Raw genomic sequence first — 23,962 nt, forward strand, 5'->3', positions numbered from 1 at the left:
TAGAACTCATTACCAAATCGGGTTCTGATAATCCTGTTGAGTTTTATACAAAGGAAACGCAAGTATGCGTTTTCACAGCGAAAAATTCACCATTTTTCATTGTTTCAACGCTGGTGATACAAAGCAAAATTTGCCGTGCTGGGTATTGATGTTTAACAACACACACATTAACAGCCTGTAAATTTCCCACTGCTGGGCTAAGGCCTCCTCTACCTTTGAGGAGAAGGTTTGGAGCATACTCGGCCACGCTGCTCCAGTGCGGGTTGGTGGATACACATGTGGCAGAATTTCGTTGAAATTAGACACATGCAGGTTTCCTCACGACGTTTTCCTTTACCGAGCACGAGATGAATTATAAACACAAATTAAGCACATGAAAATTCAGTTGTACTTGTCAAGGTTTTAACTCGCAGTCAGAATGTGTCAAGGCTTGTACAAAACCCAAAAAAAAAAATTTAAAATTAAATAATACCCTAAAATTAAGAAAAATTTAAGACTTAATTAAAAATTTAAGGTTTCTTTTTGATGGGCGTGTACCACATTCGTCTTCACTTACACTTTCCATCAGGTGAGATGGAAGACAAACGCCTATTCCATTACAAATATAAAAAAAAAAGTGATCACCACTACCTATAAATATTGATGCCGTGAGAAATTTTAATCACATCTAACATCTCCAATGTGCCACTAACCTTAGGAACTAATTCATTTGCCTTGTGCCTGTAACACTGGCTCACTCACCCTTCAAACCAGAACACAATAATACTGAATACTGCTGTTTGGCAGTAGAATGTCTAATGAGTGGGAGGTACCTACCCAGGCAGGCTTGCACAAAGAGTTATCCAAGACATAACATCTGTGTCTCCAAGATAAGTTGGCGATATCGATGGCGACTTCCGTCCCATAAAATATGGCAGAATTCGTCCGACATGTGCAGGTTCACGAGTCGTACACCTCGGTTTGAACCAACGTCTTTCGGCTGTGATGTAAATGTCTTTAGACAGTTTACGTATTCAAAAATAAACTTATTTGTAAATCTGCAAAACAAAGCCATTTTGAATATGAATTGCTTTTTTTTTTACAGTCTTAATCTCTTGTCTTTTGAATTGAATTTCAATTAAAATGTGTTTCCGTGTTTAAAGTATTGCTGGTTGGCGGTAGAATATCTGAGGTACATAATCAGCCCTACCGATGTTGAGATATACGTTTTCACATAGTGAGTTACGATTTAATTCGCATAGATAATAGGAGGCAATTTCTTGGCGAGTTTATGGTGCTTGACATGGAATAATTTATCACGTATAGCTTTCATCATTCTTAGCTTTGAAAATGAAGGAAAACCACACTCATTGACTTGTATTAAACGGGCAACGTGTACAAAAACAGCGGGACTTCGAACAGAGACGGGGAGACTCTGAAATAATAATACCAATATATGACTGCGTGTATTTAAAAATATATTATATGTTGTTGTGAAAAGCGTAGACATACAATTTCGTAATTATATAATCAACTGAATTATGCAAACTGTTGCTATATATAAAAGTCTAAATCTAGTACTACAATATATAGCTTTAAATTGTTTGTTTGTAAGTACTGAATAGACTAAAAATATATATATTTTAAACTTTTTTTTTTCTAAAACTTTTTCTATTTGATTATTGACACGATATTATTACAATTTAAAATAAATATAAATGAAAATATAATGTAAAAATATTTTAGTATCAAAGCGCCACTCCACGCATGCCCCTGTTCTTCAGAGTCCGCCCGCCCAGAGTTTGCTTATATACCGCGACTCAGCAGTCCCGCTGCATTCCGTGTTCGACTCCCGGACGAGGTAAGTCTATATTATAAGTTTATTATAAATTAAAATAAGTCGTTTTTATTTTTATTAAGTCGATTTAGCACAGTGGTTAGAATGCGTGAACTTAGTCGAGATTACGAGTTCAAATTCAGACCAGCGCTGCTGAATTTTCATGTGCCTAATTTGTGTTTATAATTCATCTCGGTAAAAATATTGATACGGTATAAGAATCCACCAACCCGGTTTGTAGTAGCGCGGACTAAACTCCAAGCCAGTTATTAAATTCCTAAGGTTGAAGCATTCAATATAAAAATAAATATTATATATTTATCAATAAAATATATAATGTATACTATCAGAAGGTAGACAGTTTTCAATTATTGGTATTTATAAGACCATTCATACCTCGCAGCAATCAAATAAACAGTCAGTAACTCTTGATGTGAATTTTAAATGATTATAAAACAGGATCCCAAAAAACATTCAAAATCAAAATAATCTTTATTCAAGTAGACTCATAAAAGCACTTTTGTATCATGTAACAGTGTCCAATCAAATTTAAAGAACCGACAAGAAACTCAGTAGTTACTCTTTTTCAACATCTAAAAATACAGTCATGTTAGTTAAATACAATTATATATGTATGTCATGTCTCCTGCCTGGAAGTCGACGAGCGTTAACTCCACGCTTTTTTATCATCAATATAATCTTGTATCGAATAATATACGCCTTCTTTATCAATGTATATTTTACAAATGATTCGAATTTATGAAACGGCAAAGTTAAAAATGTCAAAAATGCTTCCGTTGACAAATTCAAAATAATTGTTAAATATTGTCTGTGTGCGAAATATTAGTATAGAATTTATTAGTGAGTTCATGTTATGATATCAATATTACTGAGGTTGGTACTCATCGGATATTCTACGGCCAAACACCAGTACTCAGTATTGTTGTGTTCCGGTTTGAAGGTTGAGCCAGTGTAACTACAGGCACAAGGGACATAACATCTTAGTTCCCAAGGTTGGTGGCGCATTGGTGATGGTTAATATTTCTTGTAGCGCCATTGTCTATGGGCGGTGACCTTTTACCATCAGGTCTTTGCTCATCCGCTAACCTATAACATAAAAAAAATCCTCGGTAACTCTACATCGGATGTTTTCGTCAATTTAGTGAATGGTCTTTTCAATTTAATATAATCATGCAATGTTTAAAATTTAATATTCTGCACCATGAGCGTGACATTTTCTTGAATAGAAAACTCTCTTTACAATAAATGATAATATAAATATAACTTATTAAGCTTATGAAACATTCTAATAATTAAATTTTGTTAGAATTCGAACATTACTCTCGAAGATTACTCCTTACATACAAACAAGTATTACGTCTTTACAATATCAGTAAAGAAATATGTCGTTTAGGAGTTTATTAATCAAATTAAATTATTCCGTTTCAATTTACGTAACGACTTACCTAGAATTTAAAATGCCTTAATGTTGAACGCAATTAACGCATCAAGTTACTCTGTAGTATTGAATATAATATCTTTTTGACGTGACAGGACTCCAGAGTCGTATGATATGTCACGCTTCATACTTTAACAGGTTAACTGGATATTAAGCTGGTTGTGTGGTCACAACCTAATTTACGTTTAGATTAATAATAATACTATAATAATTTCAGACCATATGTCAAATTTGTTAGTTTTTATGTTATCCTAGTGTTATTACAATAAATAATACTAAAAAAAAAAATAGGAAAACCATCACACCGTCAAAATGACACCGATCTTATCAATGTATAAAATCAAACATCAAAATCAAAGTATTCTTTATTCAAGTAGGCTTTTACAAGCACTTTTGAATCGTCTTTTACTGTTGTGTTCCGGTTAGAAGGGTGAGTGAGCCAGTGTAATCACAGGCACGAGGGACATAACATCTTAGTTCCCAAGGTTGGTGGCGCATAGGGGATGTAAGGAATGGTTAATATTTCTTACAGCGCCTTTGTCTATGGGCGGTGGTGACCACTTACCATCAGGTGGCCCATATGCTCGTCCGCCAAACAAAGCCATAAAAAAAAAACTATATTAAGTGAAGCTACCGCCGGTTCGGAATGTAGAGTCTACCGAGAAGAACCGCCTTGAAAATCAGTAGTTACACTTTTTTAACATTTAAAATACAGTCATGTTAGTTAAATACATTTATATATGTATAAAATACATCCTGCCTGGAAGTCAACAAGTATTAGCTCCACGCTTTTTTATCATCTATATAATCTTGTATTGGATAGTATGCCTTATTTACCAATGTAATTTTTTTTTACAAATTATTTGAATTTATGAAACGGCAAAGTTAAAAATATCTGCGGAATTTTATTATAGAAACGGATACCTTGCCCCAAGATTGATTTATCGACTTTGTGCCTGTTCCACTAATTCGTCAATAATATTTAGCTCAGATTATTTATATATCTTGGGCAAAACAAAAGCAGTAAGCCAAACAAGTCGGGTTTATGATTTCGGAAAAGGCATACTGTCATGGCGCCGCGTACACCAATAAAGCTATATGTATGTTATATAAACGTGTCAGATACGTGCGAAACCGGGACGGGGAGCTAGTATTTGACTACAATAAAGTGTATACTGGTACAGTTAGGGAGTCTATCCTTAAATAATATTAATTTATATAAGACATTGTTGCTTCATTGACTCTAATTCGATGTTAACATAACGCCCAATGTATAAATTAATATTTAGATCAAAGGAACAATTTATTCATGAAGATTTTCACGATTTAATGTCAATTTCCTAATATATTATTTTATGTTACATCTATTAAAATAATAAATTATTCATACATTTGGATGGAACGTATTACAAAAGAACTTAAACAAACGAGCCAACTTTATTGTCTTGGTGTGTGAGAGCTACGGTTAACACTCGCCGAACGTCATACTTTACTTAGTGGCCAACCGTTGGCCACTGTTTTCGACGCCTCTCATCTTTGACAGTCTATCTATACCTTTTTTTATGGCTTTCGTTGGCGGACGAGCATATGGGCCACCTCATGTTCAGTGGTCACCACCGCCCATAGACAAAGGCGCTGTACGAAATATTAACAATTCCTTAAATTAAAAAAAAACCCGTAAATTTATAGTAACACCAGTATCTGTTTGTCTATCTGTCTGACGGTCGGGAACCCTCAGAACGCGAGTCTGAATCACACTTGCCCAATTTTTTTAGTACAGACATGTATTTGAGTATTTTTTTCCATACTGAACTCAAATGAAATCGATTCCATAATCTTCTGTTCAAATCGTTATTAGGGTTCCGTAACCAAATGATAGAAACAGGACCCTACTCCTAAGAAATCGCTGTCTGTCCATCTGTCTGTCACCAGGCTGCATCTCAAGAACCGTTATAGGCACACAGTTGAAATTTTCACATATTATTTAGTTCAACAAATACTAAAAACAACAATAAAATAAATATTTAAGGGGGGCACCCATACAACAAACGCGATTTTGTTGCCTATATTTTATCGATATCAATAAAAGTATAGCTACCTCCCTGTTGTTTACCTAGTCAATGGTATGGAACCATTCCTACGCGAGTCTGACTCGCACTCGGCCTGTATTTTTCTATCCCCTGAGCAATATACAGTTTATAAATGAAAAAAGCGGCAAGCGGCAATTAAAATGAACAATCGCAAAATTTTAAAACCGTCGTCATTTTACACGACACTGTTCAAAGGGAATGTCTTTCTCGCGACAGACAGACGAAATACATCAAAAGTGACGTTTACAAGGGTTGATCTTGCCTACGAGGCAGAATTTATTTTAAATTATAACGTACTTTGTATCTTTGCGAATGTCAGGGAACTTTGACAACCCTAGTTTTATTGCGATACAGGTTGAACCCTTTAGAATTATAATTATATAACAAAATAATATTTTGATACAATAAAAAGGCCTCTTGCCACCATCGACGCTCCTGCTCTTAGTGAGCCTCGTGGAATTAGTCGTGATGATGGTAAAAGACCTGATGCATTAACATTGGTTCCCTGGAAACGAGTACGGGCCCTTGTGTGGGACGCCACATGCATTGACACGCTGGCCCCGTCTCATATCCGGGAAACAATGTTAAGAGCCGGTGCCGCTGCGGAATAAGCTGAAGCAAAAAAAATCTTTTCTTATGTCAAATTACTTATGAAATGCTGCTGGCATTCTGGCCACGATTCCACGCGGTCAAGATTCATACAGTAACTATTTTTAATTCATATTTGTATATATTTAAGCACTTAATGTTATCAATTCTTATGTTAATAAATTTTAATTTTTATAGCACACAAACTATCTTACAATTGGGTAACTTGTACCCCCTTGTAGGGAGAATTAAAAAATGTACCCATAGGCTTTACTTGGGGCTTAAACTTACTACGTCACTAAATTTAATCAGTATTTCTTCTTAACCGATGTTTGCGGGTTTAAACCCAGGCGAGCACCGATGAATTTTCATATGCTTAATTTGTGTTTATAATTCATCTCGTGCTCGGTGAAGGAAAACATCGTGAGGAAACCTGCATGTGACTAATTTTAACGAAATTTGCGAATATCATATATGAACAAAGCTCTCGACCAAGGATATTTCGTCGATTTGCTGTCAAATGTTGTTTATCTGGCTTTTTTCCTGTTATGGTTGAAATATAGTATATGTTCGTCTCCGGGATTAAAGCTATATCTAAACCAAACGTCATATATAAGCGTAAAGAGGTAACATAGTTACTTTGACATTTATTATATTGATAAAGATCACAACATGAAAATCACTCCAGTGGCGTCAATTTAAAAGCGGATGTAACAGCGAAACGAGGTTACTTATAATATTAAAACCCTTCTTCAAAAGGCGCTGTATCTTCTAATATCAGTCTTGATATATTTTAGACTAGCGACCCGTCCCGGCTTCGCACGGGTGCAATGCTTATACTAAATATACTACATAACGTCTTTATATACAACGTTCACAGTTTTTTCAGTCAGTTCCGGGCCATATTGATCTATATTAAATGCACAATGTATTTAAGGTACTTAATTGGATAAGGATTAGTGCTGTAATGCTTAAAATCGCTTCATCTACTATATTGTGCGTGTATTATACATATAAACCTTCCTCTTGAATCAATCTATCTATTAAAAAAAACGCTACAAAATCCGTTGCGTAGTTTTGAAGATCTAAGCGTACACAGGGACAGACAGACAGCGGGAAGCGACTTTATTTTATACTGTGTAATGATTACAACATGCACAGACATGTATGATTTAGCATTACGAAAACACGTAACCTCGCTCATCGTTACAGAATTGCATATATTCAATATAGTTAAGTACGTTTACCGTTCACGGAATTGAATTTATGACAATTGCGATTATTATACGCACTTGAGTCATTACGATAACAGAATTATCTTGTAATAATACGAATAGTCATAAAGAGACAATTTCGTACACTAGACGACAATTTCGGGGAGGGGCGGGTACTTTGGTGTAATCACACGGTACTTTTATAAATACGTATGTATCAATGACGCGCAAGAATAATATTATCGGGTGTGTGGCGTTGTGTGTTTAAGGCCACTGCTGGGATAGTTCCGTTGATTTTAAGCTTCGATTGTAAACCACTTCGCATCTGGAAGCCCTTGGGTAACTGAACAATAGGTAATATTTATAGTCCAAATTATTTACTTTAGTCGAGTTTTTCAATAATTTATTGCGGAACCAATTTGATTATTTCAATAAACATAGCCTTAGCCTCTAATACGGTGTTTTTTCATAATTAATAATATTGTATATTAATAGCGTGAGCCGATTTTTGTCCCAGCACTTATGGAACGATAGCTGCACGTAAAGCATCAGTTATGGTCTCGTTTTGAAGAGCTCCAGCCGTATGTGCAGAAAATTAAAGAGGATTCTTGATTGCAATTTATTAAATTGTTACGATTTAACAAAGAATTGATTTTAGAGAGCGAAGATACTGGCCAATTAGAGAGCGGTTACTACAAATGTAAATCGTGTGAACTGACGCCGTCGTACAATGAAATTAAATTTAAAAAAAAAACTGTCATAAGTTACGAAATTTGTAAAAATCTGTTTTCACAATAACATATTATGATTAAAATCGAAACTATTCATTTTAATTAGTTGTTTAAGAATTTGTTAGACTTAAATTGATATTATTTTATTTGGCATAATATTTAAGACTTGACGCAAATACGTATATGTCGGAGAAGTAGTCGGGTTTACAGCTTCCATCGCAGTGAAACGCAATCAACTTAAAGAATTCGTTATGTTAACAATTTATTGTCTTTTCACAAAATGTGTCAATGCAATATGGCATTGCTATAACGATGCCCGTTTCTAACGCGTCCTCCTCGAATGAATCAAACGGATATTCACAACTACAACTTTTTAAAATAAATTAATGCAATTACTGCAAATTCATTCTTAAAATATAGTTTAATATTAAAAATGAATATCTATTTGGTTCTTATTATTAAATATAGCTCTTAATTGACGAGATGGCCCAGTGGTTAGAACGCGTGCATCTTAACCGATGATATCGGGTTCAAACCAGGCAGGCACCACTGAATTTACATGTGCTTAATTTGTTTAAAATTCATCTCGTGCTCGGCGGTGAAGGAAAACATCGTGAGGAAAACCTGCATGTGTCTAATTTCAACGAAATTCTGCCACATGTGTATTCCACCAACCCGCATTGGAGCAGCGTGGTGGAATATGCTCATACCTTCTCCTCAACGGGAGAGGAGGCCTTAGCCCAGCAGTGGGAAATTTACAGGCTGATTATGATTATGTATTACATAGTCCGTTATGACGCATTACAGGTGGCGCTGCAAGACGAATCCGAATTAAGTCTTACTTATTGAATAATAGTGTTTTAGAAATTTACACAATAAAATATAAACATTGAAATGATAATTGACAATATATAATTATTATTTTATATTATTAATATTTTAAACCATTGCCGATGAATGGCGACTTGCGTCCATATATACGTTTTTTTTTTTTTTTTAATATTGTCTGTGACGCGAAACTATGCGACGATTGCTGGTTATTGAGAAATATATTCGCTGGAGAATTGTTATCAAGCTTGAATTTATTTCGTCAAACTGATCAACTGAAATTACAATAGTTATGTAAATATATAGAATTAGTTTTTTGTTGTAGCCGGGGCTTTCATTAATCGGGTTCGTAGGTAGGTGTTAAGCATAAAAAAGTAGCTTATATCATTCGTTGGAGTTCAAGCTCGCTGTGTAGTAAATTTAATCAAATTCAAAAATGACAAACAGACAGCCCCGGGACCGTAGGCAAGAATGCCTACTACACATATACTTGGTGGTAGGGCTTTGTTCAAGCCCGTTGGGTACCACCCACTCATCAGATATTCTACCGCCAAACAACAGTACTCAGTATTGTTGTGTTCCGGTTTGAAGGGTGAGTGAGACAGTGTAACTACATCTTAGTTCCCAAGGTTGGTGGCGCATTGGTATTTCTTACAGCGCCATTGTCTATGGGCGGTGGAGACCACTTACCATCAGGTGGCCACCAACCTATAACATAAGGTTGATAAGCAAGAAAATCACACAGTTCTTACCCGGGTTTGAACTTCCTTAGAATTAAAATTATCTTAAACCGTGTCATCTCGGCTTAGTTTAATTCAAGATCTCATCTGCTTAACCATTATAAATATACACTAATATTATAGACTTGTAGCATCTGTTTGTTTGTTGGTATTTCAAATAGTATATAGCATATAATGGTTTACCTGGTTGTAAGTGGTCACCACTATGGACGCTGTAAGAAATATTAAAAGCCGGGGTTACCCATTTGGGACACGATTACGATTTTTTAAATATTTTTTAGTGGATTATTGCAAATATTCTTTTCAAAAATTTGCTTTTTTTTCTTTTTAAATAAATAAAAGGAAATATCCCGGGAAAGTCGAAGTGTCCCGTGAAATTAAGACGTCTTGGGATACGAAGTTAAGCACAAATATCTCGAACTACAATTTGATTATAAAAGTAGAGGGTACAAGTTCGTTCATCTGTAACAGAACTGTCTTAACAAGTTAACCTTTGATTTCTGTAATTGTTAAGTGTTTAAATAGATAGATATTTACTCTTGGACCCTTAAAAGATAAAAGTTAATTTAACAATTTAACTTCATGATGTTGTTCAACATTTATAATGGATTAGAGGTCTTCCAAAAGCATTTGAGAATTATTTCGCAAGATATTTTTCTATCGTTTGAGAATCAAAGATCTAATGAGTCATATCAACAGAAACTCAGTAGTTACTAAGTTTCAAACGACTTTAAAAAAGGGAGGTTCTCTATCTGTCTGTGTATATACTGTAATCCGTCAGTCAGTATTATTGAGTTCTGATTTGAAAAGTGACTGCTCGAAGTATAAGGGATATCTCAGTTCCCAAGATTGGTGGCGCTTGGATGATGTTAATACTGCACAGATGTCTATGGGCGACGGTGACCACATACCATCAGATGCGCTTTTTAACATAACTAGGCCATACAAAAAAATATATATAAATTTATTCCGAATGTTTTGGATACTAGATTTTATTAAGACATTTTTAAACAATTTTTATTTTTTAAATATACAGAGAACGTAGTTTTTGTAATATCTTGATTATTTATATAATTTGGTTTGTGTGTGTGTTTTTTTGTTATAATATGTTGAAAAAATATTCATTTACTAGCAAAATTTCCACTAAAACTGATTTTATGTATGGCAACAATATTTTCAATAATCTTTATGTTATATAAGATTTTAAATTAACTTGTTTATTTTTTTTACTAACAGTATTTAAAACGGGATATTTACCATGTTTTTTATTTGTTCTCGTGAACAAGACATTCGTAGATAACGTCGAAATATCGAGCTCCACCAAATAAAAATAAAAAACATGGTAAATATCCCGTTTCAAATACTGTTAGTAATCTTTATGTTAATATAAAAAATGAGCTTTAAACACTCTTAGTATAATATATTAAATTTGAATACTAGCTGAATATGCGGGTTTACTAGCGCGAAACTTATAAAACTATAAGACACGAACCTTTACACAAATAAACCCCACGAGTGCACTAAAAAAGGCCATGTCAAATTACGTCTGAGCTTGTTTAACAGTGAAGAGTTAACAGACAGATTTAATATTACTATAGATATGTATCCGTTGGTATTTAGTAAAATGCATTTCATAGACAAGACATCCCGCAGAGCGCCACGATTTTAAACTAAAGATCGGAATGACATAGTATTTAACAATGATATTGTTTTATTAGAAAGTATATTTATGTTATACTAGCTTCCCGACCATAAAACATTTATATCGTAAAAATATTATACTTGTTGACACGCATCTTATATACATATATAATTGTATTTAACTAACATAGCTACTGAGTTTCTTGTCAGTTCTTCTCGGTAGAATCTGCATTTCCAACCGGTGGTAGCTTCACTTTAATATAGTTTGTAAAATGACGATTCAAAAGTTTTTGTTAAAGCCTACTTGAATAATGTATATTTTGATTTGATTTTGTTAAACCGTAAAAAAATGATTAATTTGTAATGACAATTTGCATGAAGGGGCTGATTTCTGAATCGCGCTAACGTTTGGTTCGCTCCAATATATATAGGGTCTCGACAGAAAAAATATAATATTGACATTTTTGGAGCTCTGTGTTCTATTGCAATTAAAAAGTTGTATTAAATGTCAACCGGAACCGGAAGTACGGAAATGGTTTTTTGGGTGGTGAGTGGACAATTGGTGTACGCGGCGCCAGGGAAGCTCCCAGTCATGATATTACCGACACCTTTAACAAACATTATTGTATTTCAGCTTTTTTTTTAATTTAAGCTTTGAAATATGACCATCTCAATGTAAACTTAACACATTTAAGGAGCGATATAATTGTATCGTAAATAACTGTCAGTTGCAATGATAATAAATTAAAAAAAAAAAGATATTTTGTCTTTCGAGCGGAACCTTTCCGTCTATATTATCTGTATGCAGTGTTTTAGCTTAAATAATTATTTTTTCCTTTTATTTCAGATACGCCATTTTGATTTTCAACTGTCAAGCTGTCAACTTTTCCCGCCATGTCCGTCTGTCGCGTTTCGTTAATGCTCTTAATCGCATTATGCGCCTTGGATTGCTGTCTTACAGCCACAGTATGTACATTTTATTATATCTTAAGAAATTAATAATAATAATAAATTATTATTATTATTAATTTATTAATAATAAATTAACGCTTGTCACGTCAATAGTCTAAATTTAAACGAAGTGAATCTATGAAGCGCCACCAATTATACAGTTATAATCGACCATTTACTAAAACGGTCACTGATTAACTAAGTTTTAGTTATATACCAAGAAAATATTATTTCAAAAGGCTCACCATCAAAAATTGACTACCACCCCATTAACATCTGCAACACCAGCGGCGTTGCCGGCCTTCAAGAAAAGTTTAGGCTCTTTTTTTTAAGTTACTAACAGTATCTAAAACGGGATATTTACCATGTTTTTTATTTTTATTTGGTGGAGCTCGATATTTCGACATTATCTACGAATGTCTTGTTCACGAGACTTTTTTTTAAGGTTCCCAAGTCTTATCGGTTACTATATTCAACAAACGAATCGTTTTCTTTACGGACAGTATGCACTATGAGATCAAGCGAAGTAGACAAAGTAGGATAAAAGTTTGAAGGTGACATTAGAAAAATACTATAATACTAATAAATTTAGCAGCCTGTAAACTAGTTAGCCAATCACGCAAAAACGACTAGACAGATTTGGGTGAAATTTCGAATAGAGATAGCTTAACACATAGAATTTTAGGCCGGCAATGCACCTGCAACCCCCCTGGTGTTGCAGATGTCCATGGGCGGTGGTAATCACTTGCCAACAAAAAAAAAAAAAAACTATCTAATATACTGCAAAGCTAGTATTTATGTATATTAAAAAAGTTAATTAAATAATTCAATAAAAAAAATAGTTTTAAATATAGTAACCGGATTAATAAATAATAGTCAAAGTCAAAGTCAAAAATCTTTATTCAATATAGAAGTGTTTACACTCGCTTATTGATAGTCAAAAATGAGAAGAACCGGCGAAAGAAACTCAGCGGGATATTTTTTTTTTTTCCATTTTGCATGTACAATAATAATTATATTTTAGTTATTTGAAACAGCCTGGAGGCGATAATTTCATTACTTTTTTTATATATAACTGAGCTATATAATACTATAAAAAAATGCTCTCGATTTTGTTTTTAATTTTTCGTACAGTTATCGTCGTAAGTCCGATACTATGAATTCGAATCATAATGGAAGCTACTATGACTCTTGAAATAACTCCATGACGTATTTGGTTTCATGTTTCCAGATCCCCAGATCTTACGACCCTCGGCTCAGTGATGATGTTATCCTGACAGCGAAGAAGAGGCCGTTCTGCAACGCTTTCACTGGTGACAATTTTACAATTGATTTGACAATTTGAAAGAAAGAATACTATCTTGAGAATCAGCTCACATTGCCATAATAAAGGCCATAAAAAATTTGGCATCAGCCGTCGCAACATAGTCGGTCGTAGTTCCGAGATTTTTTAATGTTATTGGCAGGCGGCATATATGCCACCATATGTTAAGTGGTCATCACCCCCAATTGATATTGGTGCTGTAAGAAATATTAACTAATTCTACATCGCCAATGCAACACCAATCTTGGGAACTAAGATGTTATGACCCTCGTGTGGTTAAACTGGCTCACTCACAATTCAAATCGGAACACAAACACACTATGTATTGCTGTTTGGCAACAGAACACCTTCACGCGGGCTCACAAAAAGCCCAAACACAACAACCATACACAGACAATCATCATGAATTTTATTTGCTTAATTTGTGTTTATATCTCTAATATATTTCTTCTGTTATATTAAATATATATAGTTAGAAGTGACGTTGGGCATGACCTCGTTCTGATGTCTCGGATTTTCCGTTCCACCAGATTATGAGAGTTAAGATGGACTGCTCTCCCTTGTTAAAATCCGTGGCTGAATATCATCATTTGACACTTGGCAGGTGAAAACTGCGGAGATTTGTAATTTAAATGTATGTTTATATTTCCAGGCTGCGGACGCAAGCGCTCTCAGACCATCCCCGGAATGCCAGTCCAGGAACTATACAGGCAACGTCAGGTAAAACGAGTTTATTAATTAAGAAAAAAAGCATATTTTTTCTATTACATATCTCATAGACATTAACGCAGTAAGAAAAATCATCATTCATCTGGGAACTAATATTTTATGTCCCTTGTACACTGCAGTTACACTGGCTTACTTAAACCAAAACACAATAATACTGAGTATTGCTGTTTAGCAGCAGACCACCTGATGAATGGGTGGTACCTACCCAGATGGGCACAAAGCCCTATCAATTAAATTGAATTCGAATTCATTTAAAAATTCTAATTTAGAATTTTTCGATTTTGGAATATATTCCGAAAATTACTCCGAGACCAAAAATTATATCTCCGCGTCAGTTAGTGGTGTAGTTTTCACGAATATTGAAGTCTTTTTATTTTGACGCCTGAATCTTTTTTAGTACTCGATGTCGCGATGTCTTCTGACGTTTTTACGATCGTATTCTGCACTGAATTTCGAAGTTGTTCTGACAGAATAGCGCTACCAACTCACTAAATCTCTACATAGAATAATACGAACTCACTTCCCGTCTGTACGCTTGGATCTTTTAAAGTGCGCAACGGATTTTAATACGGTTTTCATCAATGAACAGACTTATTCAAGAGGAATGTTTATATGTATAATACATACATACTTTTGTAGAGAAAAGCCCAGTATTTCAAGTTTCCTAGCCAGAAAAACAAGCATTTTTGTTTTTATGATTGTTTTTCAACCTAAAAGTTGTGTATATAGAACCTTATTGAACCGCGACTTTGTTTTATACTATCGGTAGATATTGATGATTATTTATATGATTCAAACATTTTCTAGTTCGGAGACGACGACACGATCGCGCCCATGGACTCCGATGCGAACGCCATCGACGAACTGTCCCACCAGATATTAAACGAGGCGAGATTATTCGAAGCGATCCAAGAAGCCAGCGCCGAAATCGCGAGACGGAAACAAAAAGAAATGTTCAATTAAAAAGGCAAAGAAGAAATGAAATGGCTGAATTAAAAAAAAAAAAACGAGTGTATTTAATGAAAAGAAAAGATAAACCGTAATGACTCTTATATTTTGTATGTTAAGGCTTATAATCAAGCGAAGTATTTTACTTACCGTAGCGTTTGATGACAATTTAAGGCGCCATTTTGAATATTTTCGGCGCGTAAAATTTTTATGGAAAAATATGCGCTATTCGTTAAATAAAATATATTCAAATTTAGCCTAGGAGGTGACATTATTAATTATTGTATATATTTTTAAATTATTAGAATATAGTTACGTAATTATTTAATTTTAAAAACAATGGAGACATTGTTATTTTCACCACGATTATTATTTAATAATTTTAAATACATAATTAAATTACTCCCGTAGTTTAAGAGCTATATTTGTTAATAATTGTTATTATTTTAAGAAATATTTATGTTTAAATCGAGAAAATAAATCAATCTCTCATAAATTATTTATTTTTATTAACACATACTCATTTAAAAACAAAGAACATTCATCGTTGCAAAAACTTAATAAAACAATCTTTATTAGGTTTTCTTTTATTCTTTTAATATAATTTTAAATAATGTTTTACTCGATTCGATTACATATCGAATACATATCCGAGAATCAATTTTCCCGCCATGACGAGTATCTGTCAACGTTCATGCTAACAGATTAAAAATATAATATTATAATGTTTAATAGACAAAGTGACAGATACTCTGTAATATACAGATAATAATAATTAATATAATATTTAATTAAATGTAATACATTCTAATTTAGTCGACGCCATCGTAAAAACATCGATATGGCTGTATATTTAAGACATTTGCCTTTAATATTTTAGTACCCAAAAAAATATGTATGTCAACTTCAATATACCATTTAAAACGGCTGCTGTCATTAGCTTATTTACAAATAAACGCTATTTAACGCAGTATCAATTCCATTTGCTTGAATAAAATGTTCGAAGTCGCTCAGCATGACTCCTGACCACTCATCTTCGATAAGCTTGGTTTTTGGTTTCCAGTATTGAACGTTTTTAGACAAAAACTGCAAAAAAAACGCAATTGTTTATAAAACTTAGCAGTTAAACGCGTTTAAACAATATCTATACTAATATTATAAATGAGAAATTAACTATTTTTGTTACCGCTGAAACGATTTAGATGGAATTTGGTATGGAGATAGTTTGAGTTCCGGGAAAGAGTATGGGCTACTTTTTTAATTCACCCTTCGACGGAATAAAATGGGGGATAGCGGTTTGTGTGATACAGCCGCGGAATTCTTGGGATTCATGAAACATTAGGAAAGGATTATCTACTAGGACGCGAATTATTTTATATAATACATTTTTAAGAACCTGAGTTACCCAGTGTCGTCTGGAATCCATCTTTTAATGCAATCACAGTATCGAATGTGTTCAACGTGCCTTAAACACGTTGCTTTATATGCCAAAGGTATCTTACATAGACAGACATACAAAATCAACTGACTGAGCTTATATTGATATATCTTTATAGTCAACCAGAATATCTTGATCTTTGTTTCGTACATATATAAATAAATAAATAACCTTGTCCTAGTAAATAGTAGAACATTTGACGAGTTAATTTTGAAATGTAATTTTTTTTTATATGATATCGCCCAATAAAAGATAATATTTAACAATCATAATTTACTTGGTGGTAGGGCTTTGTGCCACTCAAAAACTGCCACTAAAAAAACCACCCACTCATCAGATATTCTGCCGCCGAGCAGCAATATTTTGCATTGTTGTGTTCCGGTTTGAAGGTTGAGCCAGTGTAACTACAGGCACAAGGGACATAACATCTTAGTTCCCAAGGCTGGTGGCGCATTGGCGATGTAAGAGATGGTTAATATATCTAACAGCACCAATGTCTATGGGCGGTGGTGACCACTTAATACCATGTGGTCCATTTGCCGGTCCGTCTACGTATTACATCAAAAAAATCACTGTTAATTTGTCTCAAAGCGTCAATAGCGCAGTGGTTTACGAGCCTAGTGATGTAAAAACTCGCAGGATCTGATCCTGACCCCTTGGGCTATTTTACCCAATCCTAACACAAGTGATAAGCTTAAAAGGAAGGATAAATAGGAATATTAGTAATCCCTTAATTCATTTGGGGCGTTGCTAGTATTCCTTAAAAAAAAACTCGACACGAAATGCCACCCACCTGCAGTGTGTCCGGACCCCTTTTCCTCCTCAGATAGTTGAAGCAGCAGGATCTGAAGTACCTCGTGCCGCACGCGGATGCACACTCCTTCCCACACGAATTGCATGTCAAACCAGCTGTTAGCAAACTTCCTATAAAAATAAAAAAAAAAACATATGCAGTTCTAAAATGGACTCCCTGGCAACTTCCCATTCATTTTATTTAATACTAACCTTATTATTATTCTATATATAATTCTAAAATAAAAGTAACCTAATTTAGTCCTTATTACATTAACTATCTGCCAGTGAAAGTCCCGTCAAAATCGGTCCAGCCGTTCCAGAGATTAGCCGGAACAAACAGAGAGATAAAAATTGTGATACATATACATTTATTTAAAACGTTTATTTTAATATTACACTATATTTAAAACGTTTATTTTAATATTACACTATAACAGACATTCCAATTTTATTATACGTATAGGAAAATTACTGAGGGCAGACTACAAAGCTTTGAGGATGTCTTGACCACCATTGGCTATTTAAACCGTTATAATATTAATCTTGCTGTTGACATGGATACCCTTGTAATTACATCGAACTAAATGTTAAGATACGCAAAGCCGTAGGTTCAGCTAGCTAAATAATAAATACGAATAATTGATTTTCAATTGCATACCATCACTTGCAGACTAACTAAACGTAACATTATGTTTAAATCTTACTTTTAATCATTTGTAATTACAATAAAATAAAAAAATAAAACCAAAAGTAATCTGTAATTTTAGTAACACATCGATAGAATTCAAAATAATGTTTACTGTAAAATAATGGCTCAATTAAAATATAGCTTTTTTTTTTAAATAAACAAACGGAAATACGTCTGTTTTCTTTACTTCAATAAAAGGTTATATATTTAGGAAAAAACGTAGTGTAATTTTAATTTCGTATCACGATTTTTTTTTTAAATTCTAAAGTGATTTCGTTAATAGTGATTTTGGTTTCGGTTTAACTAAGACTGCGATGTGCGTGTTTATAATATTCGTAAAGAAGTATGTCGTTTAAGAGTTTAATCATTATCAAATGAATTTATTCAGTTTAAATTGATGTCACAACTCTTCTAGAATTTAAAACGACTTAATATTGAACGCAATTAACGCATCAAGTTGCTCTGTAGTATTGAATATAATATCGTTTTGACGTGACACGAATCCAGAGTCGTGTGATACGACATAGTATAGTTTTTTTGTATGTAGGGATAAACTCAGGAACTTGAACGGAGCGTGGAGTTAATGCTTGTTGACTTTCAGGCAGGAGACATGACATACTTATATAATTGTATTTAACTAACATGACTGTATTTTTAGACGTTGAAAAAGAGTAATCACTGAGTTACTTGCCGGTTCTTCTCGGTAGAATCTACATTCCGAACCGGTGGTAGCTTTACTTAAAATAGTTTGTTAAATGACGATTCAAAAGTGCTTGTAAAAGCCTACTTGAATAAAGTATATTTTATTGGTGAAATTTATTATTTTACATTTGGTAAAATGCTGAGTGCTATTGACTATAAAACATATTTATATCATCATTTTCTTAAGTTTTCGTGAATACTAACGAAAATCTAGGATTTTTTAAGTAAGGTTTTACAATAATATATATTGAATTATGGTAAGGTGTTGGGGTACTTTGAAAGCGACCAATGTATTCTAATTACGCAGCTTAGAGCCACAAAAGTTACTGACGCTGTTCAATTTATCTTACAATTGTTTTATTTTAATTGTATTTTAAAATCCAAGTATATTTATATTACTTAAACATCTTGTCATTTAGAAATAATGCAAAAATCAAAATCAAATTATACTTTGTTCAAGTGGGCTTTTACAAGCACTTTTGAATAGTCATTTAACAAACTTTATTAAATGAAGCTACCGCCGGTTCGGAATGCCGATTATACCGAGAAGAACCGGCAAGAAATTCAGTAGCGATTCTCTTTCAACATTTAAAAATACAAAGTAATTTCAGTTAAATACATTTATATATGTATGTTATGTCTCCTGCCTGGAAGTCAGCAAGCATTAACTCCACGCTTTTTTATCATCTATATAATCTTGTATCGAATAATATGCCTTCTTTACCAATGTAATTTTTACAAATTATTTGAATTTATTAAACGGCAAAGTATCCTTATTTATCCTTATAATTATGACACGGCTCAGAATAAGAGACATAAATATTTTAGTTTCGGTATATCTTCGCTCGCTCGTCTAAACACTTTGTTACAATACCCACGTTAGGTACAATGAATGTGACTAATAAAAAAAATGCCGTATAATTGCCCAAAATAACGGCAAAGATTTTATGTCCCTTGTGCCTGTATATACCCTGAATCACTCATTCTTCAAACCGGAACACAATACTAACCAAGAGATAAAACTTACCAATCAACATAAAAACAAAAACTGTTGTAACTTTAAACATGATAATGCAATAACAAAACGCAATACAAGATGGCCGTCCGACGCTCGTCCGCAGAATGAAGTTAACACGAAGTCTTCCTTTTTTATATTAAAGCTATGTTTACTTTAAGTTCGAGACTAAAATGTTTATTTAGAGGTTTTATTTCACACTAGTGATCCGCCCCTGCTTTCAATACTAAATATACTACAGAAAGTATTTACATACAACGTTAACAGCTTTTTAAGTCAATTCAGGGCCATATTGATCTATATTAAATGCACAATGTGTTTAAGGTACTTAATTAATGAAGTATTGCCATAAGCCATTATTTTATTTACTGTGGGTTATCCCTAAGAGACATACCATCAAGGACTTTGTACAATACTGTAGTATATTATTTTGATCTATCTCGTAGTGTTCAGCCAGCGTTTGCAATGTAAGCGCAAAAACATGTGTTCATTTACGACATCACGTTAGAAACCCTAAAATGATCAGTGTTTCTCTACTATATTGTGCGTGTATTATACATATAAACCTTCTTCTTGAATCAATCTATTAAAAAAAACCGTTTCAAAATCCGTTGCGTAGTTTTAAAGATCTAAGCATACGTAGGGACAGACAGCGGGAAGCGACTTTGTTTTATACTATGTAATGATATCTAAGTGTCACTTAAGAAAAATTATGCTTAAAATATTCGTAGTTTAAAATAGCTGGAATGAAAATCTTCGAAAGCAATTAGTTTTATAATATCTTTTAACACAAAAACGATCCATGATTGTATTCGTATTATACAATTTAAAAATTTTGAACATTTTCTTCTAACCTTTAATCCTGTCGTATAACCGTATTAACCCACAAAATAATTATTAACTCTGTGTTAGATAACGTCTGAAAGTAACGGAACTCATTTCGTCAATTTACGGTACGGTACGGAATTCAGATTCTAGAAGAAACTTGGCGGAATTCATAGTTTAACTAAAATACATGTAATTTAATCAAAGAATACAAAATTTATGCTCTTTTTCGAATATAATACATTCCTGTATTGTGTAATGAGCTTTATCTTGCTAGTTATCATTTGCGACTTAGGGGTTGGTCACTCGCGTTTTAGGGGTTGGTCGTCAGGTATGCGTAAAAAGTAGCCTATGTATGGGTTCGAGCCACAGACATACAAACAAACAGAGTTTTTTTCGTTTATATAATATTGAGTACATATAATTCTCCATGTTCGTCGAAAATTTATGACCGAGTTTCAAGTTCAACTGTAAATTGAACTGCTCTCCAGGTTTTCTATATTAAACATCTGTCTTCCTTATCGATATTTTTTATATATGAAACATTACCACAGATTGTACATCAAACTTTCAAACGTGGCAACTCTACCTGAGTACCGTCAGCAAAACAAAAAAACTCTTTATTCAAACTCCCGCAAGCACTTTTGAATCATTTTACAGAATTCCATTAGTATCATTAAAATCAGTTATTAGTCGTGACCACAAATTTAATTACTCTATGTTTAAATAAATACATTTCAATAACATATCCTATATGCTTAAGGAATACTCACTCTATCCTTTCTATCAGGACCGGATTTGGAGGTCTGGAGGCATCGGCAACCAGAGGAATGGAAGCCCCTAATTATTATTTTACAAATTAATTTGAACAATTTTATGCCTATCAGTAAAAGTTTTTCAATAATTTATTTGCTTTTTGACATTTTTACAGAAAAATAAACAACTATGACTATGCTCTGTCGCGGGTTCTTGGTTGGCTTGACATAAATAATTTGGTACTAAATGCAAAAAAGACTAAATGTATTTTGTTTTCTCTGCCAAATGTCGAATCAAATTCTTCTGCCGTCATTTTGAATAATGAAAGACTTGAGTTTGTTGAGTCGACGGCCTTTCTAGGGATAACCCTTGACTCCAAACTTCAGTGGGGACCCGTTTTGTATGCCCTGGCAGGGAAACTAAGTAGTGCCATTTATGCAATAAAAACAATAAGAAAATTCACGGACATAAGTACTGCTAGACTAGTTTATTTTAGTAATTTTCACAGTCTTATGTCTTATGGAATGTTGTTATGGGGTAATGCAGCAGATATTGAAATAGTATTTATTCTGCAGAAAAGAGCTATCCGAACTATTTACAATATTAGCTCTAGGACATCATTACGCGAAAAATTTAAAGAAATTGTTGTATTAACGGCTGCTTCACAAAATATTTATGATAATATAATGTTTATACAAAAGAATATACAAAAGTATTCCATAAAAGCGGATATACATATTATTAATACAAGAAATAATAATAAACTTGTAACCCCTTCTTTCCGTTCGTATGCGGTACAGAGAACGTTTTTGGGCAATGGTATACGCATATATAATAAGATACCGGGAAATGTAACCAATTTACCATTTACGAAATTTAAAAAGTTTATTAAGAATAAATTAATAAATAAATCTTATTATTCATTAAAAGAGTACTTTTTAGAAAAAAACGCCTCGATTTAGGCTCGGGTTCCATCACAGGACACTGATTATTGTAAAAAACAGCATTGTAAATCTGTTTATTTGAAAAGAGCAACTATGCGAGTTTCTTGCCGTTTCTTCTCGCTGGAGGCTGCTTTCCGAAACGGTGGTAGTGTTTAAATATCGACGATTCAAAAACGCTTCGTTGTGAAGTTTAGTTGAATAAAATTGATTGATTTTATTTGATTTTGATTTGATTAAAATACAATTCCATTATCTATGGATAGTATTTGTATTTACATAAATGTCAATGTACTTGATTTTGAAAATTATTTTCATTGTTTGCGTCATTGTCAATTTCAACAATTCTTAAGACTTTTTGTACTTTCAATTATGAAATTGTCTTCCAAAAAAAGATACAATTGGCTCATGGTAACTAAAGTAAGAAATGAAAATATTTGTTTCAAAACTATCTATGTATTCCGTAAAAAACACATCGAATGTTTTTTTTGTAGTTTTAGTACAGATTTTTCGATCATTGGACATATTTAAATTGTTTCATTTAGAAATTCAATTATATCTTTTACCATCGTCTCAGGATCAAGGATCTGAACAAATATGCAAAATGACGATTCAAAAGTGCTTATAAAACCTTACATGGGTAAAGTATATTTTGATTTTAAAATAACCCTAATTCCATGACAATATGTTTTCGAAAAAAAAACACTATTAAAATCGAATGATATAAAATTAATAAAGTTATAGTTATAATCATTTTCCAAAGAAATAGCAAAGTACATATTTTATATTGCACAATTAAAATTAATAACTATTATGATATCGAATTATTAATTTTCTACATAAAATATATTTTTTAATGGAATGTTCCTTTTTCACCATTTTAAACAAAAGATTTTAATAAGAAATCTGGAAATCTAGAAATCTGTTTTACAGTTTTACTTAAAATAATTTTCAATTATTTATTTTTCGTCTTAAAAATATTGTTTATTTATTGTGTACTCACTGTTGTACGACACAGTGATTCTACAATTAAACAATTCAAATAATAACCAAACGAAAACATAAAATATCTAATATTTGACTATACGTCAAATGTATCTATAGGCCAGTCAATAAAGCCCGTGAAGGTCAAGTAATTAGTATCATTATGATTTTTTGATATGTGGTTTGGGACGTTAAAATAATAATAAATTAAAATTTTCAACCATCTGGGGTGAACGCTAGGGTGTTGAGAGGGTGAAAAGCGTTTTTGTTTATAACTTTGTGAAAAAAATTGTTAAATGGTTGGAAATTGGACAGAAGGTATAAATAATTGTAACTTAACTTGTATTAAAATTACTATAGCTACAGAAATAATGTTATTAAGCATGTCGGTGAAGCGAACACACGACACACCCATCCGAAAAGCGTCTAACGCGTATAATAAAACAACTCACATTACCTACCATTATAACTTCCATTATATTAAAACCACTCGACACATATATTACTTATAACTTTAACAGCAAAGTCAGCAAATATCCGTCCTTCCTAGTTTGTCCTCCATCTTTTTCTCCCAGTTAAAAATCCCGCGCTTCACCGTGCCAGGCAGTACCAGCTCGCCTCACCGCGCCACGAGACGGAAGAGACGGGAGTGCCATAACACGGTGTCGGTAACCGAATCAATAATCATACTTCATACATGTTATTTCAATTTAAAAAAAAACGTATTTAAAAGTCAAAGCAGTACTAAATATTATTATT

The 23,962-nt window shown here is 33.1% G+C and overlaps 1 protein-coding gene across 2 annotated transcripts in view; it reads left to right on the forward strand.

Moving 5' to 3' along the window:
* The window catches only part of LOC113403541 (cardioactive peptide), a 43,579-nt gene extending 28,276 nt beyond the window's left edge, over nucleotides 1-15,303 (forward strand). Inside the window, exons 1-5 of one of the 2 annotated variants that reach the window (XM_064219878.1) lie at nucleotides 1,732-1,840; nucleotides 11,955-12,073; nucleotides 13,290-13,371; nucleotides 14,035-14,102; nucleotides 14,919-15,302. In XM_064219878.1, the coding sequence (XP_064075948.1) occupies nucleotides 12,002-12,073; nucleotides 13,290-13,371; nucleotides 14,035-14,102; nucleotides 14,919-15,074 (378 nt within the window). In that variant the 5' untranslated portion in view covers nucleotides 1,732-1,840; nucleotides 11,955-12,001 and the 3' untranslated portion in view covers nucleotides 15,075-15,302. Of the gene's footprint in view, nucleotides 1-1,731; nucleotides 1,841-11,954; nucleotides 12,074-13,289; nucleotides 13,372-14,034; nucleotides 14,103-14,918 lie in introns of those variants that run through there. The other variant, XM_064219879.1, reaches the window with a different exon arrangement.
* Nucleotides 15,304-23,962: the final 8,659 nt, after the last annotated feature.

The sequence above is a fragment of the Vanessa tameamea genome, chromosome 29, assembly GCF_037043105.1.
Source record: "Vanessa tameamea isolate UH-Manoa-2023 chromosome 29, ilVanTame1 primary haplotype, whole genome shotgun sequence".
NCBI classification, from domain to species: domain Eukaryota; kingdom Metazoa; phylum Arthropoda; class Insecta; order Lepidoptera; family Nymphalidae; genus Vanessa; species Vanessa tameamea.